The sequence below is a fragment of the Pestalotiopsis fici genome (assembly GCF_000516985.1).
Source record: "Pestalotiopsis fici W106-1 unplaced genomic scaffold PFICI_Scf_3, whole genome shotgun sequence".
NCBI lineage: Eukaryota > Fungi > Ascomycota > Sordariomycetes > Amphisphaeriales > Sporocadaceae > Pestalotiopsis > Pestalotiopsis fici.
The window spans coordinates 2002182-2027667 of NW_006917093.1; the positions used below are offsets into that span (position 1 = coordinate 2002182).

The 25486-nt window shown below is 50.8% G+C and overlaps 8 protein-coding genes across 8 annotated transcripts; 4 read left to right on the forward strand and 4 right to left on the reverse strand.

Moving 5' to 3' along the window:
- Positions 1-808: 808 nt before the first annotated feature.
- PFICI_04742 (uncharacterized protein) lies at positions 809-1717 on the reverse strand (the record flags this gene model as incomplete). The annotated part of the gene is made up of 3 exons (XM_007833323.1): positions 809-969; positions 1023-1180; positions 1251-1717. The coding sequence occupies 3 exons, from the start codon at positions 1715-1717 to the stop codon at positions 809-811; spliced, it is 786 nt and encodes a 261-aa protein (XP_007831514.1).
- A 1051-nt stretch (positions 1718-2768) lies between these two features.
- On the reverse strand, positions 2769-3415 carry PFICI_04743 (uncharacterized protein; the record flags this gene model as incomplete). Its single annotated transcript, XM_007833324.1, has 2 exons — positions 2769-2988; positions 3060-3415. The coding sequence occupies 2 exons, from the start codon at positions 3413-3415 to the stop codon at positions 2769-2771; spliced, it is 576 nt and encodes a 191-aa protein (XP_007831515.1).
- Positions 3416-4409: 994 nt separating this feature from the next.
- PFICI_04744 (uncharacterized protein) lies at positions 4410-6155 on the forward strand (the record flags this gene model as incomplete). Its single annotated transcript, XM_007833325.1, has 3 exons — positions 4410-4806; positions 4864-5031; positions 5071-6155. The coding sequence occupies 3 exons, from the start codon at positions 4410-4412 to the stop codon at positions 6153-6155; spliced, it is 1650 nt and encodes a 549-aa protein (XP_007831516.1).
- A 2817-nt stretch (positions 6156-8972) lies between these two features.
- Positions 8973-11066, forward strand: PFICI_04745 (uncharacterized protein; the record flags this gene model as incomplete). Its single annotated transcript, XM_007833326.1, has 2 exons — positions 8973-9500; positions 9579-11066. The coding sequence occupies 2 exons, from the start codon at positions 8973-8975 to the stop codon at positions 11064-11066; spliced, it is 2016 nt and encodes a 671-aa protein (XP_007831517.1).
- A 2050-nt stretch (positions 11067-13116) lies between these two features.
- PFICI_04746 (uncharacterized protein) lies at positions 13117-15081 on the forward strand (the record flags this gene model as incomplete). The annotated part of the gene is made up of 1 exon (XM_007833327.1): positions 13117-15081. One exon carries the CDS (start codon positions 13117-13119, stop codon positions 15079-15081), a length of 1965 nt encoding a protein of 654 aa, XP_007831518.1.
- Positions 15082-15344: 263 nt separating this feature from the next.
- PFICI_04747 (acetylxylan esterase A) lies at positions 15345-16335 on the reverse strand (the record flags this gene model as incomplete). The annotated part of the gene is made up of 3 exons (XM_007833328.1): positions 15345-15683; positions 15737-16169; positions 16229-16335. 3 exons carry the CDS (start codon positions 16333-16335, stop codon positions 15345-15347), a joined length of 879 nt encoding a protein of 292 aa, XP_007831519.1.
- A 1106-nt stretch (positions 16336-17441) lies between these two features.
- PFICI_04748 (uncharacterized protein) lies at positions 17442-22145 on the reverse strand (the record flags this gene model as incomplete). The annotated part of the gene is made up of 11 exons (XM_007833329.1): positions 17442-17534; positions 17593-18000; positions 18057-18088; positions 18140-19102; positions 19159-20052; positions 20112-20617; positions 20675-21231; positions 21300-21544; positions 21610-21772; positions 21820-21864; positions 21924-22145. 11 exons carry the CDS (start codon positions 22143-22145, stop codon positions 17442-17444), a joined length of 4128 nt encoding a protein of 1375 aa, XP_007831520.1.
- A 757-nt stretch (positions 22146-22902) lies between these two features.
- Positions 22903-25129, forward strand: PFICI_04749 (uncharacterized protein; the record flags this gene model as incomplete). The annotated part of the gene is made up of 4 exons (XM_007833330.1): positions 22903-23966; positions 24032-24318; positions 24368-24561; positions 24632-25129. 4 exons carry the CDS (start codon positions 22903-22905, stop codon positions 25127-25129), a joined length of 2043 nt encoding a protein of 680 aa, XP_007831521.1.
- Positions 25130-25486: the final 357 nt, after the last annotated feature.

Genomic DNA, 25486 nt, shown 5'->3' on the forward strand with positions numbered 1-25486 from the left:
GCGAAAGGGGCACAGTATCTGCAACGCAGAGTTATTCCCTTGACCTTGCTCTGTCAAGTCATTGGATTTTCCAGAGAAGCATCTAATGAGTTATGTTCAATGCTCAGAACAAGCTCAGGCTAGTCTGATATATCAGTCGGGCGAGGACTACACCTCATCCCACAGCACCGCCAAGGTGGAAAACCTTACAGGGGTTCGTAGCGGCCAATCAAGCCCGTAGGAGTACTGCGGAAGAGATGTTCTTCATGGCTTCGTTGTCGAAGTGGTGGAGCGATAAATTAAAGTCAAATACGTGAGAAGAACAAGAGTGTATGGTTTATTGACGACAGAAGCTGTTGGTGGTATAACGTGCTCGTCTCCGTGCTTGACTCACGCTCGCGTAACCTGGTCAAGTATATTGAGAAAGTAGTACTAACGAAAAAAGACACTAAAGTAATGTCTTACATACATAGTAGAATTCAAGTGGTCTGTACAAGGGCATGACCCCCATGCGACGGAGGACTTTCGACTCATGCATGAGCCACAGTGACGATCCACGAAATGAACCGCCCCCCATTTCACGGCTGCATCCTTTCAATCACCTTCCGCGCCTGCGACTTGCACCAAACCCGGGCATTGATGCCTTGCGCGGCGAACGACCTGCTCTGGGTTGACAGCCTCTCCCGCACTTGGTTGAAGAACGGCGGGGCTATAAGGATCCCACTTCACCTGGCTCCGAGGTGCTGCGGGTGAAGACAATGATTACATCACCGCACCGGCCCGCCAGCATAGGCGTGTATACAAAGCTATTGTCTCATTATTTCAACAATCACATTCTTTCCAACGCAAAGTCTGTTGCCGTTCCTGCATCAATAAGATACGTCAAGTGTGGCATGTGTATCCAATCCCCATGGTCACAAATGTTATCCGCGACGTGACATATGGTCAACACTTTGTTAGCATCTGCTCCCTGAATCGGGAAGCCATTGACTATATTCGCAATTAGTCACAAGTATGATGTGAGAAACAGCTCGCCCACGTACATGGATCTCCAAATATGACGATTGAGCTCAAATCACTCATTGTTGACTGCGGTAACAACTTGGCAGCATTATGGACGAGTTGTCCACCCTGTGAGTAACCGGACATAATGACCTTGGAAGATGGACATTGCGTCTGAGCTTGTGTTATCAAGTCCGCCCTACGGCCCTCGGATTATTAGCCACACCCACTCTCCTATAATGATTGAAAGTATGTAGATGAAGACTTACATTCTCTGACTGCCTTTGGTGTCTCCGCCCTGCAAAAACCCTTCCACATCGGCCACATAGTCATCGACGCCCTGCACGGCGAGCGACTTTCCCTGGGTCGACAGCCTCTCCCGCATCTCGTTAAAGAACGGCGGGCCCACCAGAGATCCCACATTGCCCGGCTCCGAGGTGCCGCGGGCAAAGACGATGACGACATCGCCGCACCGGCCCGCCGTCAGATCGTCTTGGCTCGTGTCAAAGCCTGCGAGGTCCGCGAAGACGGTCTCGGCATCCTCGACGAGACTTCCCAGATCCTGCACCAAGACGTTGAGTGGAAACAGCTGTGTGATCAAGGCTAAGAGTAGATTCACGGGGTTTGGATTTTGTCGGGCTTGGACTGCCGTCCCGGTGATTGGCGCAGGCGCGGCACGGCCCGGGCAGAACGAGAGAAGGGAGAATATGGCGACAGATACGTATGGGAGCCTCATCGTTACGATTGATCATTGACCTACAGAGAGTAATGGCAGGAGAAAACGTATGAAAAAAGAGAGCACATGCGCCGCCTCTCTTGAGGAGGCTGTTTTTTTTTTCTTTTTTTGGATCAATAAGGTAGCGAATTTTCTCTTTTTGACTTACAATGTACCACCATGAACGCCACCATCCAGCACACTTGTTCCAGAAGCACCAACTCAAAATCTGTGCCTGGGGGAGGTCACACGACGAGACGGCACGGCCAGTCCGAGCCATTGCATCTGTATTGATTATTGGGACCCAAGGTGTTACCCGGAGGCCCCCCAGACTCATCTCTTGTTCGACCAACCAGGACATATTACTCACGGGCGAAAATATCCTTGGACACATAAGTAAGATCTCAAAAATCCCGATTCGGGTCTCTTATTCGCACGGAACCTCTTACCGTGGTCTGCACCCTTAGACAAAGGGGGGCCCTCTGTAAGCGCCTCGCGCGTGGACCAATCATCTTACACAGATGGACACTCAACTAAGGCGCGCGCATGGGTTTCCAGCCTCCTTGAAAGGCCTCCACACGAGGGTAACACACACGATTGGTCTCTTGAGAAGAAGTCCACAATCTGATCGTGTTACTCGTCCCTTCTGAATGCTAATTCCGTGAGTTCAAAATATCCATGTAGGCAATGGCGAACCATGATGATAGTCACGCCTATGGGGCGGACCGTGGTCAATTGTCTTCAACTATACACATTGTTATCAATGGTTATGTTTACAATTATGCCCGAATCAATTGAAGTTTTATGCAAAGTCTCGGCTCAAAATGGAAATAAACCTGGATTGCGTACTAATCAGAACAGCATTAGAGTGCAGCTACTCAAGTTTGCGAGCTATGGTACTTGCAATCCGGGACATATTTAATCAACTATTTTCCCGAGCAAGTCTCAAACATGAGTCGCAATTCACGATACCTAGTTCCTCATAAGCGGATCATCGTTCCGACTGTGCATTATGCGGCAGTTTGTTCAATGACTCGACACGCATGATTATATAGACGCAGCTCCTACTCATTCACCGCAGCAGATCGACTATATAAAACCACCCCAGAAAGATCGGCATGAGAGCTAGCAAAACCCACCAGGCCTCAATGGTGAACTGTGCTCGCAGCCACTTGGCCCAGCGACTTCTCAGCTGTGGCCGATGCAGGCAGGTATGCGTCCCATACACCAGACAACCTAGCCCCGGCCGCGATTCGCATTCCATATGCTCGCGGCGACGTTGCATGAGGAGCCTGGCAGATAATTTTTAGCTACAGGAGAATTCTTTGATGAAATCACAATTACTATATGGTGGAAAACATACCTGACGCTCCCTCTGCAAAACTTCAAGTCGCTGCCCAGGTCACAGCGCCGATCGTTTGGACACTCGAGGTGTAGGCTCCGTCTCTCCATCAGCCAGGCGACCTTCAATTTGATGCCAGTGTCGACTAGCGAGTAGAAATAACGACTCGTGTGCTTTAAAGAAAGCGCATCTGGGTAGATCAACTGCTTGGAGATCAAGAGGTGGATCTCGGCCGGCAAGTCGTCCAAGCTCGGGCTTGGCTGCTGCTGCTGCCGCCGGGCTTCTTTGCTCGCCGGGCTTGCTGCTGCATCATTGTTCTTTTGCAGGAGCGACGAGGCTTTGCGGCCCTCTTGCTTTTGTTGTAATTGCACGTGCATTGCCTTGTCGCTGGTTTTGGTTAATTGATTGATTGGTACGAGAAATCATGCGATGGGGAATGCGAGAAGCCAAAAATTAGTACATGATTGCTGCCTTGAATTCATGCGTGACCAGCTCGCATTGATCGCATTGATTTGTATCTCTGCCACGGTGTTGGTGGGGGCCGGGAGCAGGCAGACCACCTAGCGACCGTAGCAGGCACCAGAATAAAGCCAGTAGACCAAGTTGTAAGATCAGCATCAGTAAGTTGTGTTCGTGATCCAACCGCTCAATAACAGCGAATACGGAGGCTTGATGGCCGTGGCGAGATGAGAACCAGTGCGTCTTCACGGATAAAATCCTCTGGAGGAGAGCCACAAGAAATTGAGCAATTGATGAGAGTAAGGAGTCATGAACCTATGGACTGCAGCCGAATACCTTGATCACCTGGCATAGCGCCATGTGATTTGAAGTCAAACACATTGAACCATGGGACAATGGGTTATTGGATGTTTGAAGACAACTATGGTTTGAGACTCTCTCACATCAAGGCTCGAGAAATGGTAAGTTTGTTGTCAACGATGCTCGATCAATCACAGTAATTCGTTGCTTTGCTTGCAATCGTGGTGTTTCAATTGGAGGAACCTTGGAAGTAACACGCACACCACCGTGCTCTAGGTAGGCCCAGGTAGTAATCAAGCTGAGTTACAGTTAGTACCTGCCTAAAAGTCTACCTAAATGTGCCAGCTAGTGGGAGCCAGAAGGCACGTGATGGCGCGACGCTCCGAACGCGTTAATCTCCAGTGCTGGGAAAGGTCTAACCTAGGCCGCAGCGTGGCAATAAACATCCAAATCGGGGTCTGCCATTAAAGGTGGCCGCCTGTTGCTGTACATCATGACTCGGCCCGTTCAAGTCAAAGACGTCTTCGATTGCTGAACTTTCTTTTTCTTCTTGCCCGTATCTATACTATCGCGTCGCTACTAGTGCGGGATGAACGCACCAACCTGTCCCTAATGGCAACCAAGTTTCGGGCCACAGATCACCCAAAGGCCCTGGAAAGTGACTACGGCTCGGACTTTACCCTCGAGGAGGAGAGTATCGTGATACAACTTCTTGAGCAGGCACAGAATTCAAAAGTCACAGCTGTAATCTCGGCCAGCAGTCCAGACACCCACAGTGGCCAGCCAACTACAGATGCTTTACTCGCTTCAGATCTCTCGACGTATCCTTTGCAGGGCGATATAGAGCAGAAAGATGCATCAGCGACCGACGCTGGCAGCAGCCGCGTTTGGCAGGGCCAGGTTGCGATACCCGCAGGCCGTGATGGGGGCTGGAGGCCTGCCGATGCTCGCAGCACGACAATGGGTGGTCTCAGCTCGGTGCCAATGGACGGCATCGAGTACCCGGATTGTAAGCCAGCACACCACTTTCATCGGGCAAACACCACTGACTGACCGAAGCGCCTAGTGAGCCATGCATTGCTGAGTCTTGTTGCTGAAACTCAACCACCCCAATCGCAACAGCCAGATGAAGTATCAAAGAAGTCAAAAGAGGGCAAGAAAACACCGATTGAGCGCTTTCGGTCATTTCCCAAAAAACCGCTTACTGTCACTGACATATCTTCTGGTGCATGGTGTGAGTTGCAATATTGGTATACACTTACACGACTCCCAGGGGGGAGAAAGACCAGAACTACAGCCATGAAAGGTGGAACAAAAGTCCACCAAAAGTTGGAAGATCAAGTTCACACCACAGTACAAATCAACGTCAGCCGAAAGGAAGAGGCGTTTGCACTGCGGCTATGGAACTTCATCCAAGGCCTCCGAACGTTGCGAGACACGGGTCTCACGCGGGAACTCGAGGTCTGGGGCTCGATCGAGGGGCAAGTTGTCAATGGAGTTATTGATGAGCTCAGTTACACGAGTCCCAATCTCGGCTTTGAAGAGGAGCTCAGTCAAAGCCAGTCGTCACAGGGTGCCGCATCTGAATACGTCGGGAAGCAGTCTTCCATCACGGAATATTTTGATCCCCATAGAAGGCGGATCTATCTCACCGATGTCAAGACCCGCGGCAGTACTAGATTACCTTCTGGGGCCGCTTTGCGACCCTCCCGAGTCCAACTTTTCATATATCACCGTCTGCTTGGCGAAATGGGCGCCGGGAAACTGGACTTCTCCAAGATTATAGCTCGGTACGGGCTCCAACCAGACGTGCGCTTCTCAGACGCATTCATGGCGCAGATCGGCAACTTACATGATGAGGTGTTTGATGAGGTGGAGCCGGGAGAGGATGCTCTTGGCCTGCCCTCGCAAAACTCCCGTGAGAGACAACCCGGTCCATCTCCAAGCTTTCGGGAAACAGAATTGTCTCCGGCGCCAGACCTGATTCGGTATCGATCTCTTCAGCAGATCATACCCTTGGTGCAGGCGGAATTACGCGAAACATTTCCCCAAGGTGCAGACACTCTCGGCGACCTGGTGGCAGTTGTATATCGTCATAGGGAGGATGGCCGTATTATTGGCGACCATTGCTTTCCGACGGATGCCGAAGCCCTCAACAACTATCTCAAGCTGGATTTGAGCTGGTGGCTGGGCAAGAGAAATCCCGATGGCGTACCAATCGAGGAAGTCTACAAGTGCCGCATCTGCGAATTCGCAGAAAGCTGTGAGTGGAGGCACGAGAAAAACGAGGAGATGATGCGCAAATCCCGTCAACGAACGGACGGGGGTGCTGTAGCGAACCGCGAAGCTACGAAATGAAGCTCCGTGTCATCGTGACCAGGGGGGTTTCAAGTTTTCCAAGACAATTGCTGCATGGGCCTCAGTCCCTGACGGTAAACGGCCGTGGGGGAGGAGATCCATAATAGTATATACTCGACGCTTGGAACTGGGTTCTAGTCTTTCTAGAAATTGTCAGCATTGGTCCCGGTGCCATGGCGGTCAAACCTTTTGTGGGTATTTGTCCAAAGCTCTGATTTTTTTGGGATGGGCCGGAGAAGACCCTTTGGCGAATCAATTTTTACCATTTGTTGAAATTGTATCTTAGAAACGAAGTTAGAAGTATATGAAGATGCCACCGTGGGGGCATTAGACGATGATTATAATATATGATCTCGACATGAAAGCATTGCAATCCTTGATACTGTTTACGATGAGCTGGTGAGCCATGTCGTCCTCAGGCTAAGTAGATTGACTATATGTCGTCTATCGTGACATTTCTAATCAGGTGAAAAGCATTAGTACAGCTCTTGGGTAGGTCGTCTGGCGAAACTTGGGGGCATCAACATTCCCACGAGATGCCATCTGGCATTCAAAGGAGGCGCATCAAGGTTGACCCTTTCGTTTGCAGCCAGACCTGGTGATTATATCATCCTAGGCTCCAACGTTTGTTCATGGTCACTTACTGACCGGTTGCATTCTGAATGTGATGGGATGCATTGGCCATTCGAGAGCGGGAGTGGCCCGATTCCGTGTCAACTTTCTCCCCTTCTAGGACCACGTACGCGGCAACGACAGGGTTTTCTCGGTCAAGGATCCACGTTGTGCGGCGTCCAATGTAAAAAAGCTCCCCCAAGAGTGGAAAGGCCCAGATACTGGCCAGTTGCATCTAGTATAGTACGAAGGAATGGTACCTGCATCCAGTACCAAATGCTACTGCCTGCAGGCTGCTGCAAGTGTGCCCCTTCTTCCTGTTCTTCTTTTTCCTCCTCCTCCCAGCTCAGTGCTTTCTGCGCCATACCAAAATCAAACAGATATGCCTGTGCGCTGAGGGCCACCTTTTTCCCGTCTTGCCGTTCCCGACGTGGGGAAGGGAGAAATTGTCTTTTCTGGGTCGCTGTTCCTCTGTGGCCAGTGCTGTTACGAAAGGGAAGAAGAAGAAGAAGGGGAGGGAGGGGAGAAAACAAACTAGTCTCCATGCCAAAACTTACCATGGCTCTGGGACCGATGGTAACGCTTGTGTGTTTTGGTTGTTTGCTTTACCTCTTTTGATGTATGATATGCAGTTTCGAGCGACGACCAAGCTGGACTATCTCCTTGCTTGGAAATGCAATTACTGTATTACTGAACATTTGAACAGGGACCCAGGAAGAAGCTCGTTGGGATGCGCCGCCCCGGCCGCTGGCGTTGCCAATCAGCCGCGAGCCCAATCCCTTCCCAACTTCCCAGCGGGGCAATCGAACAAATGCTGCTTCTTCCCCTGACGGTCAGTGGGACACCTGCAGCCTTTCTGAGCAATCGGAATGCAACACGGAAGATGACAAACGAAAGAATTGATACAGCTCGTTTGCTTGCGGTATTGAGGCTCAAGCCCAGGCGGTATTTCTGTGCCTATCGATTACCAAGTACCACCTACCTCTCATCAGATGCATACCTACCTAGGCGTTCATCAGACCATTTGAATGTCAATTACAAGTATTGCAAAGATCTGCTGCCCGCGATCAGCGCAATCTGGCATCCGGCAAGCTTGGCGCATAGATTACGGCATCTTCCGTTTGGGTGCCTCGTGCACCTGAGGCGATACTACATTACTTTTTTACACTACCATACTATGATGAGTTGGTCTGTAGTGTGTTGTAGTGTAGTGGTCGCTGCTAGTCCAGGCCTTCTCGGGTGAAGTCCCTTTGGCTCAGCCATCGCCTAGTACTGTGTGCTTGACAGGCCGGACCCAGTGTCCACCTAAGGGCTTGACGTGATCATCATCAGTAGTCGGTTGAACGGGAATCCGTGAGCTACTACCACTGTGGCTCAAGTCATAATCCTGTCTTGCCATCTACTAGTGTCCACTCACTTTGTCTTTTTACAATCACAGACCCAAGACTAGCGAACGACAGCGGGAAGAGAGAAGCGGTTCCCCAATGCGGCCGGCCTCTCCCACCAGGTCCACCACCTCATCTTAGCGTCTGGCGTTGGCTCGAGTCAATCTGTATCGCCAACATGCCCAGTCGAGTCAGCTCCTTCTTTCAGCGCGGGCACTAAGTCACGTAGTCCATGAATCGTCACCGCTCGAGCCAGTGGGGACGCCTTCGTCTGGCCTGTCTGTCTGATGGGTGCTGGCTGCTGGCTGGCTGGGTCGGGTGCCATGAGTATGCCCGGGAGCAAAGGCAAAGCAAGCAAGCCTTGACTTGGCTGGCTGTCACTGTCAAACATGAAACCCATCCATCTCTCTTATCCTAAAGGCTTCCTCACCTTTAGTCCTGTATGCGCTTTACAGTACTTTTCTCTTTGATCCTGTTCCATCTCGTCGCCTCACTGGTCGCCTTGAACCGCCCAAGCCGAGCTGGGGAAACCCTCGTCATGTCGTTTTGATCGTGGCCGACAACTACTCCCTTGCTTGAGAATATCATACTTCATTCATTTTCGTCATTCATTCCCTCGAGCATCGTTCTCTCCAACAATAACAATTCTTGCATATTGTAATCAATCGTACCGGAATAGTAGTAACTGCCTACATTACCTAGTTCCCAACCATCACAGCCAACGCCCAGCTTTGCCAGCCAGCCCAGCCCAGCCCAACCAGGCCCAGTCCACCTCGATCGACTTTCTTACCAACTTACATGCGGTTCAGGTAAGACACAAATGTCGCGAACTTCAACGGCCAAGGACCTCTCCCGCTCGAGGGGCAGCGAGCCTGACTTTCGCCGCATGAGCACTCCTTTATTACCAACAAACTATAATTACATGGACGCTGTGCCGTCTGTACCGCGGGTTCTGTCGCCGCCACCGACGCCGCGGGGCCCTCCGCCACGGCCGGATCGGCTGTCTTTGCGCCTGCGCAGCAATTCGGGTCTCAGAATGCACACCAATGACGCTGCCCTCAGCCAGTACACGGATTATTCCTCGCCGCGGAAGACGACTTTTACCAATTCCATTGCCGAACATTCTCACCAGAATATCGACCATATCCTCTCGCCGCGGAGCACCCGACCAGGTTCGCGGTCGAGTATGACGCCTCAGTCACCTGGGCTGAACTCGGCGCTACCATTCATGGATCTTCTGGGCAAGGATGCATTTCAAATGGCCATGGAAAATCCATCCGTCATCCGTCATCTAGTCCAATATTCCGAGGAGGTGGGCAACGAAGAGGGCGTCGACTTCCTTTTGAAAGTGGGTTCCAATGTCATTATATCCCTGCCAACTGGGGTAGTATAGAAAAAAGTCCAAAGCAGCTTACACGCAATACAGATTAGGGAGTACAACACGGCGCTGAATGAGATGACTTCGGTTCTGACCTCCATATCATCATCATACACGTCGATTGGAGCTTCGACACCATTGAATTTACCGCACATGGTATCACGGCCTTTGAATGCGGATATCAAGCGCATCGCTCATTCCATCATACCCAGCTTGGAGAACGTCTTCTTCGAGTCCCGGTCTCACGTTGAAAGCGAGCTCGCCCAAGATTTGTTCCCTGGGTTTGTAAAGCGTCAACTGGTCAATTGTACAGCTGCAGAGCTCGCCAGCGATGGTTCCGACGATGCAGCGCAGCTAGAATACCCTGGATTGGGATCATGTTTCAGCATGACTGACGCATCCGACCCAAAGCACGGGGTGGTCAGTATTTCAGAAGACTTTGAGGAGCTTACGGGCTATACGACGGCCGAGGCAGTGGGACAAAATTGCGCGTTCCTCCAAGGGCCTTTTACAGATCCCGAAGCAGTGCGGCGGATGCAAATAGCCATGCGAGATCAGCGGGAATGTGTTGAACTAATTCTCAACCACCATAAAAACGGCGAGCCCTTCTGGAATCTGCTCTTCCTTTTGCCACTCAAGGATACAGAGGGCGTTTTGCAGTACTGGCTGGGGGCCCAGGTTAATGTATCCGAGTGTATGAACAGTCGCAGCGACCTTCTGCGAGTGTTAAATGGCGGCCACCCCATAACCACAGACCGCGAATCATCCGACGGATCAACTCCACGAAGCGATCATTTTTCGGGCAGGGAGACCCCAAAGGAGGGCCGCCGATCAAGGAAAAACAGCATTGCTCACGGGAGACGGAATTCCAAGGACGCTGGGACATCACGAAATTGGTTCTCCACATTTGGGAGAAAGGCACCGGCCCCGTGTCCTCCATCACCTCCGCCAATTCCTGAGATCTATGATTCGGCGCTGGGATCGGGCAGCAAGAAGTCAAAGACTTCACAGTTCTCGTCACAAAGATATGTTTCCCGGCAGAAGACACCAGTATACCCGACGCCATACTCGTCTTACATGGTTTTACGGTGCATTAGCAGTGGAGGATCGTCGAACCAGAGACAAACGACCCCCAGCGCGAAAAAGAAGCATAGTTCCAAGCTCATGGTGTCTTTCTACAACGAGGCTGTACTTGAGCTGCTCTCGCTGCCTTCAGACATTGCGCAAGAAGATATCTTCCACCTTCTCTCCGTGTCCAAGAGCTTCAAGGCCTCTGTGCGCGAGAGCGTGGATCAGTGCGAGACAATCAGCATGGAACTGCTCCTCGAGAGGGGCCGTAAGAGGAGGGCCAGCACCGGAGCAAGCAACGGGCACCGGCCCACGGCTCTCGACCTGCAGAGCCTCCGTGGTGACAATGAAGAGAAGAAATCTGCAAAGGCCTCCAAACACGAGAGATTTTGGACCCACTGGACGCCTCTACGAGATGCAAAGGGCCAAATTGACTGGGTGGTATTGATTGTCAGTCCGACTTCATGATTCTGCATGTAAGCGCGGAGGAAAAGTTGAAATTTTTAAACACTGGTGTGCAGCGTTATAATGCCCAGTACAAAACCTTTTTTGTACTTTATGAATGATGTATATGATGGCTTCTTAGATACCATAGACTGACTGCATGTATCATTATTATTTTTATTGAACCAATTCCGCTGGGGATGAAAGAAGCCCCTTACGACAATAACTACCTAGGTACTTGACCAATTGAGAACATTTGAAAGCAGATCGTCCTCCACAAATTTGCAAACCCACTCAGGCACGCGCTCATTTACGTACAACCATGGACACAGCAGTACATACTGTGTAGGGCTAAAAAGTCCTGCCAGCAGTTTTGAGTTTCAACCATCTACCCGAGTCGGGAGATCGACCAATTGCTTGAATAAAGAATATTTCTGACAGGTCGAAAGTGAGACAAACGTAACAAACAGCCACGGCTTCTAGGTTTAACCATGGCATCTGAAGGGCACATCAAGGTTGAGCCCGAGGGTTAGGGGCTGCGGATGGATCCTCGCCCCCCATCTATTATTGAAGCCCGAGGGAAGAAAAAAAAAAAAGAGGGTTTTGCACCAATGCAGGTTGGCATGCAAGGCCCCATACTACCGTATGCAGGTCCATTGGGGATTGGGGCCATACAATCAAGGGGCGTTTTCCGACTCTCTGGAACCTGCAGGGGTTCGTAGTACAACATGGTAGCATCGGGGAGGGGATCGCTGAAAGAGAAAGTTGAAAGGGTCCACGACCTGTCCTTCTCTCTTTCGCTTCCACTGCTTGAATCAGGCAAAGCTCATAATTTGCAGATAGATAATAGCCAGGGTGCAGCTGTAATTTCCTCGACGAACATTCATGCCTCAATGGGGGGTATTCACCTTTGTTACCAAGGCAGGTTAGAAAGTTTCTTTTCCCCGACTCGTCACTCGACGACTGGGTGCAACTACATTAGACTTACCGGCATGGTGGCTGGTGTACGTACTGCGATATACGTACAACGATATACACCTAAGGAGGTTTAGAAAGTCTAGATCAGACACTATCCAAACGCGATTGATTGAACGACAATTGACAGCTGCTTATCGATATATACGCCATCTCATCAGTCTGAACTTGCAAAAGATCTTCAAGTACTTGTTTTTGGTTGATCGTCGGCTACTCAACTTTGTCCTCTTGAGCAGGTATCCACCAGCCACCCAGCACACAAAAATTCATACCAACACAGTACCTACTACGGCGGCCAGCTAGGGGTTCTTTAGACTTCCAACTCAAGCTTCTCAGGGTCAATGGGTCCCCCAAACGATAGACCATTACCACTGTCCAGTCACCGACTTCACTGCACGCAGGGTTCTGAATAAAAGGCCTTCGTTAGCGTAACAGCGGATGCGTAAGTGCCCCTCCCTGTAGAAGTACGTACTAGGTAACCTAGATTAGTTGACTGTACTGCTAGTACTAGGTAGCTAAAACCTTTTTGAAGTCCCTTGCCGAAAATGGAATATTTTGGCATTGTCAAGGCGCTGCAAGTTTGGATGATTACGACAACAGTCGAGTCAAACGGGAATAACTCTTCTCTTTACACTTTGAGCGCAGCGTAATAGCATAGCAATAAGTCGAAATCTATGTCATGATGAGAACATATCAACTGCTTCGTGTGCAACCGCAGACGACCTGCTAGTCTTTGCGTTGAGAAAGTGTAAATAAGTAGTACCATTTTGTACAAACGTTTGAAAGGGGACTGGGCAAACGACTCCATTTCGCCGCCTTCCGAATAACCTAGTCGCTCCGCAACCCGGCATCATGCAGCTTCTGGCAATCATGAAGTACCCAATTCTCTTCTAGGAAAATTCAGCTCGTGGGACCAGTTTACTAGACTCGTACGATAAGTAGATAGTGAAAGCAAAAAAAGAGGTCCCCATTGTCTTCGTGGTCATGTACACAGTAAAGAAGCCTGTCTCGTATCCATTCCTCGCGTATTTTGCAAAAGAGTCCAGAGCTGTGCGCGACCAACCATATAGACATACGCGTCGACTGTAGCGCACAAGACATGCTTGTCTCCACACCACAGCGGCAGCGTCCAGATATTGGCTGGTTCTATCGCGTGCAAGATCGTTTGCCCTCACTTCGGTGGCAGCTCTTGTTGCGATGCCTCGTCGCTGCTGTGCTGCTTTCTACGGCTCTGTCCGGAATCCTCCTCTTTAGCAATCCCGACGGCTTCAGCACCCGCTATGCACAGTTTCACGACTACCTCGCTGGGGGCGATGAGGCAACCGCGGCCGTGAGCCCGGGCGGCACACCGGAGCCGGAGTCGGACCCGGCAGCGCCAAGTAATAAGCACCCCATCGAGGAGCTCATGGCTGACGCCCGCATGAGGCAAGAGACGCTCCTGGCCGCTCGCAGCTGGGACCTCCCCACGGCCGCCGCGCGGTATCGCAAGCGACACGGCCGACATCCTCCTCCCGGGTTCGACGCGTGGTTGCAATATGCCCTGGACCACGACGCCGTGGTTGTCGAGTCCTTTTTTGATCGCATCTACGATGACCTGGCGCCTTACTGGGCGCTGGATCCCCTGGTCATCGCCCAGCGCGCCGCCTCCTGGCACCACGTCGTGCGCGTGCGCGGCGGCCAGGCATACCCCGTGGGCTACACCAAGGGCCGGGTGCCGTGGCTGAAAATCTGGACCGCCTTGGTTAATGAGTCGGCGCCCTTTTTGCCCGACGTGGATATGCCCATCAACTACATGGACGAGTCGAGGTTGCTGGTGCCGTGGGAGCAGATTGACCAGTTTGTCCAGATGGAGCAGGCGACGCGCGCGCTGATACCGAAAGACAAGGCGATTAGGAACTTTTCCGGTCTAGAAACGGTCCAAGACGATGCTGAACCCTACGACCCGGCATGGCGGAATGCGAGCTACGCCAGCTATTGGGATCTTTATCGCGCCACCTGCCCTCCTGGATCTCCGTCCCGGGACATTGCTGCAATGGCAAATTTTGAGCAGCCACCGACGTTTCCCAAGAACTGGAAACCAGAGTTTTCATATCGGGGCTACGTGCGCAACTTTACAGCGTCAATGGATGCGTGTCTTCAGCCGCACCTCAGAGAACTACATAGCAGCTTCGTCCAGCCTCTGAGCATGTCTACATCGACAGAGCTCATTCCCCTGTTTGGTGGCTCTAAACTTCCGGGTAACAATGAAATACTTATACCTGGAGCCATGTACTTGACGGACAATGTTCTTTACTCTGGTGGTGAAGAACTTGGCCCTCCATGGAATCAAAAAAAGGACGGCATCATTTGGCGAGGTGTTGCATCGGGCGGAAAGAATACAAAAGATAATTGGTCCCATTTCCACCGGCATCGCCTAGTCCAGATGCTAAACGGGACAACCGTGGCAAGCATGGAAAAGTCCAAGACACGCGCCCGTACGTTTGAATTGCCGCCGCTCTCGCAATACAATATCCCCAGACAGCGGACCGGCAGACTTGGCGCCTGGCTCAAGAAGTTCAGCAACGCCGGCTTCACCGACCTATTGTGCTCCCCCAAGGGCTCCGACTGCGCCTACGTACAACCATACTATGACGAAGTGGACAAGATCCCCATGGTGGAGCAGTACGCCTACAAATTCCTAGCCGACGTCGACGGCAACAGCTTCAGCGCGCGGTGGCGCGGATTCCTGCGCTCCACGTCGCTGCCGCTCAAGGCCACCGTCTACGCCGAGTGGCACGACGCCCGCCTCGTGGCCTGGCGCCACTTTGTGCCCCTCGACAATACCCTCCAGGACCTCTATGGCGTCCTCGACTACTTTGCCGACCGCGACGCCGCTGGGGACGAGGCGGCTCGGGAAATTGCCGAGGCGGGCGCTGAGTGGGCGGCTCGCGTTCTTCGCCGTGAAGATATGCTTCTCTACGTCTGGCGGCTGCTGCTCGAGTTTGCGCGAGTCTGCGACCAGAAGCGCGAGCTGCTTGGATATGTGGAGGATTTGGATGATGTTCACGGGAACGGGAACCTATGAGTCACTAAAAGCGCTTAGAGTGGCATTGTTGCGTTGCAGTTGTGCGTCGCCTAAGTTAGAAAGCATGGGAGCATTGATTTAATACATAGAGAGATACCACCTTTTACGATATTTTCACACACACGCATAGCGTTAATAGATCTGCATTACGAGGTTCAACAGTATTGGCAACTTGGTCTCATTGAACAGACTAATAAACATGATGTGACACTGGGATGTCTACAGGCAGTACCGAGGGATCGGTGGTGGTGTATACCAACCCTTTATAATCCAAACCACTCCTCGCTAGCAGTCAAATTTGCCGGGACGCTATGCCCAACCCCCTGAGCATATATGCCCTGGACGTTTGGTCCAAAGTCATCCGTCGTATACTGACTCTGCGGGTAGTTCTTGCGCTCATTGGTAGCCGTTTGACTAACGCCGAACACACCGGTCCACTGCTTCAGAGTCTCCTGGTAATTCTGGGGCGCCAGGGTGGTATCCGCGCTGCCGTGCCAGAACTGCATCTTGGGCCGGGGCCCATCGTACGAGGGATACATGTCCAGGACCACCTTTTTCCACTGGTCCGCCGACGCCTTGACCTGACCACCGGAGCATGAGTTCTGGAAACAGTCAACATTTATTACGTTATTACGGCGAGTGAATGAAACTTTACATTCCACTGGTCGACGCCGCCCGAGGCGCTGACGAAGCAGCCGGCAGGGACCCCCGAGTACAGCGACACGGCGCTGATGAGCTCGGGGTACGTGGCCGCGAGGACGTTGGACATCATGGCGCCCGAGCTGCCGCCCGTCACGTATACGCGAGCCGGGTCCGCCTGGTACTTGTCGAGGGCGTACAGGATCATGTTGGCAATGGCCTGGGAGTCGCCCCCGCCCAGGTGCGCGAGCGACTGCTTGGACGACACGTCCCAGCACGTCCCCGAGTTGGGCGACGACGGCCACACGGTGATGTACCCCTTCTTGTCCGAGCCTTGCTTCCACGGGATCTTGCTGTTGGTAAAGTATGATTGTGCCGTCGATTGGCACGAGTGGATGACCACGACCAATGGCGGTTTTGTCACCACCTTGTCTGGGACATAGACCCACCTGGTAGCTGTTTAGTGCTGCTCTGTTTGTTTTTCAGAATCTTTGCGGGTGAGACTCACATTTGTGCTTTGGATGTGGCATTGTTATTGTAGTTGGATACTTGTGTGAGTGAAGCTGCTGAAGCGCACGAGGCCAAAAGGCCTGCCAAGATACCATGAAACAGCATATTCAGATTCAGGTTCAAATTCGACAGTTGATTGCAAGGTTGATTGATGTAACACCCAACATGGCACATACCAAAGCCAAGACTTTATAATATTCCGGCCATTTCCTTTACCCTGCTGTGGCAATGGCCGGCTCCTTGATGTTTCCCCGCTCCCCATCTCGGGCAACTTTTAAGCCCGCAAGATCTTCAGAAGATCTAGAGTCGAAATGGTAATTGAGGCTCGGCTAAATTGTGAGAATTGATTAAAGTATAAAGTGACGTTGCTGATTGGCCGCCGGTTATAAACATATACAAGTCCCGGCTATGGATGATATATCGAGCAGTATTCCTTCCAATCCGTACTCTGTTCAGGTTGATGAGCTGGGTGCAATGAAGGCTTCCCGTCTGAGCGATACCTTTAGGCACTAAATGATAACAGTAATATGAAGGGGCATTGTAGTGTCAAGAAAGTTGGTATATCGATAATGATGGTTCTCACAATTGGACTTTAGCAAAATGTCCTCCGTGCCAATACAATCGTGAAAACGCGTGGTCGCCCTAATCCCGTTTTGCAAGTTCTGCCAGCTTTGTTACGAGTTCCATAAACCATTCAGTTTGGTTACGTTTTGTCGCCAGAGTTTGCGGTCAAACTTGTGCATTATCCAACGTTTCGCTGGTCTTGTTCAATCCATCCCAGATTTGAATGAAATTGTTTGACGTGACCGTGCCCAAGCTAAGGAACACTTACCGCATGCCATCATACTCAGCAATCAAGGTCGCATCATCGGGATTTGTCACACCCAGAACGGGGTTGTTTACATTCATCGTCATCACGGCCAGAATAATAGCCTTGACGCAATAATTTATCATGCATGAGCTGGGACTGATTAAACATGTAGAATGTACGAATATCGCAATTGAGTTTATCATTTCTCTCTAAAATAAGGCCGTCTTAAATTTCCAAGCAGACATTTCTAACATATCCTCTATGAGCGCCAGTCTAAATCAAGGCTCTTCACATCATGTGACCTTGAGCAATAGTGCCATAACACCTTGTTAATGTTGGTTGTGAGATATGGGACAGACACTATTTGCAACAGTCTCTGCTCGAGTATTCACAGAGAAAATTATGAAGCAGTCTTTGTGGCCTTGGTTCTCAGCTTCATCATTAAGAAGACCAAAAAGTATGAGCTGATGCAAAACAGAGCAGTGATGCCAACCTATGCGTACATGTCAGCTCTGCGATTCTTGAAGTTCCATTCGTTCCAGACTACTTACGTCTCGCCAGCCATAGTATCTTTCGTTGATATTCAATGTCCTCAGGTAATCAGCTCCCGAGCTGTACGGGCAGTACTGGCACGATGCCGCTGAAGAGGGATCCACAACATAACCAGCTTCCGTGGACAAGAAGTCGGCCATGTATGCGCCACAGGTCGTGTTTGAAGGCAATGGGATTGTGGTAAGTTCCGAGTCCTTGCATTGGACCACAACGTCCCAAACCACGGGTTCGAGCAGGCCGCCAATGAGGTAGTTGAAGGGATCGAGGTAGTACAACCAGTATCTCCAAAATGGCTGGATATAAGCGTATGGAACGACGACTCCGCAAAAATTGACCAAGGCTGCACCAATGATGATTGGGTTGGCAAGCGCGGCGAAAAAGTCGTTGGGACTGTAAGCAGCGATGGCCTGATCCGACTATTAGTTACCTATTGAGCATGTCGTGTCGATGAAAGAGCACTTACCTGACCAATAGATGTGTATAGAAACTCGTAAACTAATTATAGTTAGTATCAGGTAAGTTGATTGATAGTTCAAGAATACTCACGTATCATCTGGAGATAGACCTGACCAGAAGCAGAGGCCTTGACGGGAAAGCCCACAGTAAAATACCAACACGCAAAGTACAAGGTGCCACATACAATCAGCACCGGAATCTCTGATACCAACTGAGCAGTGATGAAAGCCAGCCAAGTGTACGTCTTTGCCTTTTTCTCACGTGTCTCAAAGAGATCCCGATTGGAAATGAATAATGGTTGCAGCTGGTTGATGCAGCCCGGAGCCACAAAGACGAAATTAAAAATGGCCATCAACCGCAATTGCAGATCAAATGAACCGTTGCCAATCATCCAAAAGGTGAAGCCGCCAAATAGTGCATTGGAGACATGGAGACCGATCTTGTTCCACACGTAGTCGGGGTTGCGCCACAGAGCCACCAATTGACGTTGGGTGACCAATTGGATTTGATATGGGAGCGGTGCCGCAAAGTCTCTTTCATCTTCCTCTGCGTTGCCTGTTGATTCCTCGTTTGATTGCGATAGCTCTTGGTGGTTCATTTCATCCAGCTCCGCCAGAGCTTGCTTCTTCTCCTGCGACTCCAGCCACAGCTGCGGCCAGTCAATCTCGGTACCGAATCTTCCCTGCACGACATCAACGACGTGCTCGGCCGGGTTTGCATCAGGAGGACACGGAATGCCTCTTCTTGTGAAGTAGTCTAGAACGATTGAAGAATCCTCGCCGATTGGCCCAAAGTACGTGGTTTTGCCTCCCTTGGCAAGCAAAAGGAGCACGTCAAATGCATTAAACAGAGCCGCCGACGGCTGGTGAATGGTGGCGATGATTGTTTGGCCCGATGCCGCCAGCTTTTGCATAAATCTGCAAATATTGAAGGCAGATTGACCGTCGAGGCCCGAGGTTGGCTCGTCGAGGAATAGCAGAGACGGTTTGGCCACGAGTTCGGTGGCAATGGTCAACCTCTTGCGCTGCTCAATCGACAATCCGGAACCAGGTGCTGTCCCACAATGTTAGCTCACATTTGAATAAGGTCGCATATCGAATAAAACTTACTTCCAACCAAAGCGTGTTGTAGCGGTGTGAGTTCCAACAAGTCCATGATGCGCTCCACGTACTCAATCTTTTCAATATCGGGTATCTCATGCTTTTGGCGCAGTCTTGCCGAGAAAATAAGAGCTTCTCTCACAGTGGCCGTTGCCTCGTGCACATCGTTCTGCTCACAGTATCCAGTGGTACGCTGGAAGCTGATGCCCTGTGGCTTTCCGTTAATCATAATGCTACCCTCGATGCGACCACTATCCTTGCGTTGCGCGAGAACGTCCATCAAGGTCGTCTTGCCGGCGCCAGAGCTGCCCATCAGAGCAACAAGCTGGCCCGGCTTGACAAAACCCGAAACATCTTGAAGAAGCTGCTTCTCACTGCCCATGTGGTGAACAAAGTAGTTGATGTTCTTGAAAGTAAAGACTGTCTTGTCAATGGAAACTTCGGGCATGGCCCCAGCCGATGCCGAGCTGGCCTGCTTCTCGCTGTCCTTGAGCATCTCCATCTCCTTGTTCCTGCTCCGACGGTCGAAGCGGATCTTGGAGCCTGCATCGGAGTGAGTGCGGACCTCGGCGCCAAGGGCAGCCAATGCCGCGAAGAAGATCCAGAATCCAATGATGATGCCAACGTTTCGCCAGATATGGCTGGGAAAGATGTTGTACTCGGAGCTGAGAAGAGTCGCCCCGTCTACTTCCGAAGAGCCAACCGGCGTGCCTGCGGTCGTGCAGCTGCGAAAGGTGGAATCTTGGTAGGCAGCACCGTAGGGAACATACTGAGGCTCGACGCAGCCCATGGTGCGATCACCCATATCGCTCGCCACGACGGCTTCCATGGCATATGTTGCTGGGTTGATGTAGGAGATCCATCGAAACCAGACGTGCATCTGTGGGACCGGAATCAAATAGCCTTGCAGAACTGTCAGCTTCTTTTCAAGCTAGTCAAAGTCTCTTCGTTAAAATACGTACCAGCATAGACCATCATTACCGTTGTGGACCAACCGCTGATCTGAGAAGCTATCCCAAAGTGAATGGACCATGCGCCTATCATTCTAAAGAAGGACATGAAAGTCAAAATTGTCACCAAGTAGATGAACCACTGCGTGAAGAACTTGGCTGCGTCCTGCTGGAAATAAACCATAAAGTAAAAGATGATTTCAAACAGGGAAAGCGTAGTGACGGCGAGTGGGATATCGGTCAGCGCACAAGCAACCATGTGAGCCGCTGGCCTGGCAAAGCCGAGGCGCTTTTGGCGGGAAATGATGGGACGGCCCTTGAAGGATGCTACAGTCTCGGACATGGAATTGAGGCAGAAGAAAAGCAGCGGGAAGAAGAGTGCTCCAAAACGCATGAACACGGAGTCACTGTTATTGGACAGGTGGTAGAACAGACTTCCAGTTACCAGACTCATGATCAGCGCAGATCCAATCTTCAGGCAGTTGGACCATCTGTCGCCCCAAATGATTCGAAATTGCCTGTCTTCAGGTTAGTCTTCGTCTCAAAAATGTCACTGAGATCAATCGTGTTCTTACCTTATGGTACATTGGAGAACCTGTTTTCCAAAAGAAACTTGATAAGGACTGCCTTCGCGTGACAATAAAGGCAAAGAACGATTCTTCTCAACGTCGCGCGCCGTTTTCAGGTTCTCTATCTCCCGAGATAGGGTTTCAGTCTTCTTGGCGGCCATCTCTTGAACCATCCGAGCGTAGAGAGGGCTTTGTTTGTAAGCCTCTTCAAACTCGGCGGCAGAAGTTGGCACGCTGCTTTCGTAGCCTTGGGCAACTCTTCTCTCGGTATCAACAGCTATCGAGGTGAGAAAGTCGGCAATATTGGCGCCGGGGGCGCATATGAATCCCATATTCTCAAAGTACGACTTGGCTTCGGTGGTTGGACCGTAGTAAATTTCACGTCCCTCGGCGAGGACCAGGACTTTGTCAAACTGCTTGTAAATTCCATTGCCTGCTTGGTACAGAGTTGCGACTATGGTTCGTTGCTTCTCGTCGGCGCCTTTGCGCAGGACACGGGCGAAGTCAAGGGCGTTGCTTGCGTCGAGGCCGCGGGTCGAGTTATCCCAGCATTGCAAGGGAGCCTGGTTTTCACTGATCAGATTCCAGGCTATCATAGTAATAGATGCAAGGCCATTTTGGTTGGACCTACCTGTGTCGCAAGAACCTCGGCAAGGGAAACTCGTTTTCGCTCACCACCAGAAACACCTCGGGTGAATTCATCACCGACAATGGTATCCTTGGTATGACCAATACCAAGAGCATCCAGTGTTGAGTCTGTCAGCTTGGTCTTGTATTCCTGAGGATGTTGGCCGTCGGGAGTGATTTTGGGCAGCTTCGTTCCAGCTACAAAGTGTATGGTTTCGGACACTTTCATTGTTGGGAAGTGCATATCAACTGCCCAAAATCCTGGTCAGTCCTGTACTGAGATCTGTGTGTATGGACAATCAAAGTTGACCCACCTTCAGTATTCATAACAATGTTTTGGCGGTACTTTTGGGCTTCCTTTGGGCCAATGTTGCCATATCTAACGTCGCCGTGCACTTTACTGAAGTCTTCCCGATGATTTGAAATGACTTTCAACAGAGAAGTGCAACCTGAACCAGGTCGTCCCAGGACGAGTAACTAGGGAAACGTTAGTCAACAACAATAGAATCAGGATTGATACACACCATCTCTCCCGGAGAGACTTGGCCAGTCACTCCTTGGAGAATTTTCTAGAACAACATTAGCATGTAATTGTGCATTGTCAGACTTGCTCCGGGGAACAACATACCCTCTTGGATTTGTGAGACGTGCCAAAGGAGAAGCAATCTCTCATGACAGAAAGGCATGTCGACCCAAAGTCTTCACCAAGACCATCAACCTCTATCGCAACATCCTTGAACGTCACCGTTAATCTCTTTAGATTTTCGACGGTTCTTGCCGCGACACCACCCTGTTCCTTGGGCCAATCGTCGTTACTGTCGGTACTATCGGAAGGCGACTGGAAAGACATGGCGAGCCTCTCAAAACACGATTCCGGTGTTGTTTCCTAGGATAGCGTATCGTTTCAAGAACAAATACAAACAGGAAAAGGCTCTTATAAATATTAGTCTCATTCGGAGTAGTCACCATCCTGTCTGAATTAATGTCGAGCTACAATCAACATGTCTTCAGACTATAGTAACGATCGACCCCCCACAGCAATTGGGGTCTATCTTGATTCTCAAGCTATGGAGACACTACAAAGAATATTTCCGACGGTTCTATGCTGTATGGAATCAATATTCTTGCCATGATAGGGCCGTCTCGGTTAGTTACTAGGTACTTGGGTACTACACTATAGCGAGGCGGAAGTACGGATGTAGGATGCACTGCACTTTCAGCACGAGCCCCACATATTAGTTGATAATCATCGGAAATACGAATATTGACTGTCGGTTTCCGAGATACGTGTCTGGCATTTTTGTGTTGTTGCCTTCAACGGAAAGGAGACTGGTCTCAATTACCCATAGATTGGGTAGGTAGGTACCTCAGTCCTCGCCCTTCGCGCTACATCACATGTCCTGAGAGAATTTGGCAGGGGGACAAGCGCCTGTAAGCGCCAAGAATGACCCCTCTAAATCCGTAGCGTCCAAGCCAACAGCGAAGAACACCGCTGTCAGAGCGGGTCTAGGCTCCAACCGAGACTTCCGTGGTGGAAAACCTCTTACTCCGTTCATCCATACTCCGGAGTTTCCCTTCGCTCTCTGACCTTGAGCAGCACCAAAACAATGAATACCCCCGTTGAGAGGATTTCCAAGGCCTGCGACCCGTGTCGCACACGGAAAATCAGGTGCAATGGACAGGAGCCATGTGGCCACTGTCAGAAGAAACCCTCCGCTTGCGTGTATAGGCTCCGCAACAGGATCAGGGCCAGAAAGTCTACCCAACCAAATGCACAGAATGCACAACCTCAGCAGCAGCAGCCTAGTCCTGCTACTTCGCTTCCGACTCCTATCGTGACGAATGAAGTAACAGAAGCAGCCGCAGCAAAAGATAACCAGCCTGAAAACAGCACCAAGGACGCGCCCCAAGGAAAGGTATACCACGGAGTAATGGCAAGCCATTCTATTTCCGGCGAGTCTGTAGGCCCTGCAGGAAATTCGCAACTGTTCTACGGCCCATCGTCCAACTTTGCTTTTCTTCAACAGATACACCGCAGCCTCTTATTTTCTCATGGAAATGGCCGGCCTGGTGATCGCGCTGTCCAGGAGGGAGGGCCTGGGTTAGACATGTTTATGCAAAGGTCAATCTTCTTTGGCATTCCGTCCCAAGTGGACATGCTGCTACTATACCAGTCGTTTTCTACTCCACTGGTAGATATACTGCCTCCCAGTGAGGCTCAGATCTACCTCGACCACTTCAAAGCGGCTTCGTATCATCTATTGCCCTTCTACACTGAGTCGGAGCTGGATCAACTCCTCCACCGCCTTTACGAGGATGATCCAGAGACGTCCGGTGCTCTTCAAACGAAAGGACTCATCTTGGCCATGATTGCAAATGGAGTTCTTCAAACCAGCAACACAGCCCTTGCTGAGACCTTGTTTGCGCGAGCAAAATTTCAAATGACATTATTCGAAGACACTGTCACGTTGACTATGATTCAATATTCACTCGTTGCGGCCGACTACCAGCTTCACATGGGCCGGCCAAACTCGGCTTACCTACATCTTGGCAATGCAAGCCGACAGGCTTTTGCAATGGGTCTTCACAAGGAACCACCGCAATCGAGCGTCCGACAGGATAGTCTTGAAATGCAGCGTACCACCATGTGGTGCCTTTATTTCCATGAGAGGTGGGTGTAGCACCCGTCGCCGTCGTGGCACATATATGCGGTGATTGTACTAACTTAATGAGAAGCTGGCATGCCTTATCTCTTGGGAGACAGGGCGCGATTAGGCACTCTGACATCAGCCGGCCATTCCCAGAGGGTCAGAGTTTAGTAGTGGGCTTGAGTAGACTTGCTCACATTGCCGAGCAAAGTGCTGAAGCAATCTACGGTCGACGCTATGATTCATTGCGCCAGTTGTACTATGCTGCCGAATCGATTCATTGTCAGCTCAAGCAAGTTGCCGAGCTGATAGGAATTGGCTCGGCTCCTCAGCAGAGTCTCAGCGACCATGTGGCCTTGCAACAACTGCACAACAGTATGTCTTTGCCAAGATCAATCTGAGACCTGAAAATTAACACTATTAGTCTACTATCACACCATCATTCTGACTTTCAGACCCTTCATAATTGCGGGTGCAGCGTCTACGCACCCTGAAGGAGGTTCGCAACCGCTCGGCGAGCAAATGTGGCTCCGTCAAGCCTGTCGCTCTGCGGTCGATGCAGCACAAGATTTGATCATGTACAGCTGCGCCAAAATTCGGACAGTCCCCAGATGCAGGGTAAGGGATACTCCTTTTTATCAAAACACAGAAATGCTTTCCCATGGGCTGACAAAAGATGTTTTCCCAGGCCTTGCGATTCAACGCCTACTTTTTAGAATCGAGCTGTGGTGTGCTCCTCTACGACATGCTTTGGCATCCATCCAAGCACGAATGCCACCTCGAATATATTCAGATGACTCTAGCATGTTTAGAAAGCATGGTAGATGAGCAGCCGGTTGTCACTGCCCGTGAATCGTTGCAACAAATCTTGCGGGCGGTTGAGGGTACCATCTCAAAGCAGTCGAGCAACATGTCAACGCCAGCTGATATCACTTCCAACTTCTTACAATTTCCCAACGTCCAGTTCCCTCCCTCTGGTTCTGCAGAGTCATCAGTCGCAGAGCAGCTGATCCATTTCAGCGATGCATTGGGTATCGGGAATCGCGATCTTCAGCCAGCTATGATGAGCGCGACGAGTGGAGAGTCTGTCCAGAACACCACCAACCCGGAGCTCAATGTTTTCACGACTGACTTGCACAGCTTCTTTCCCTGCGATATAGAGACCCCATCAACTTCACTAGAGTGAAGACTCAGATATGCCAGATGTTTATCACCTTGTCAACTTTGTCTTTGTTTTTTTTCCCCCGGTCCTAAGGCAGTGTGTAATTCAGGGCAAATGGATCGGAGTTACGGAATCAAGAGGGAGTTGGTAGGGAGCGGGCCGCGCACTAAACTCGGTAGGCTCCAATGCACTTATCCGTTGTGCCGCGGACCTGGGGACGCCGCTTCATTTGTTGGACTTTTGCGTGCCAAAATCAACGAGTCCGCATACGATTTATGTTGTGATGTTTTACTTCTTTTAATGTACCTATCACAAATACCCATGGAGTAGTAGAACAGAAATTAGTACAGATGGCTTTCTTTGTATGGCTTTGCTGGCCCA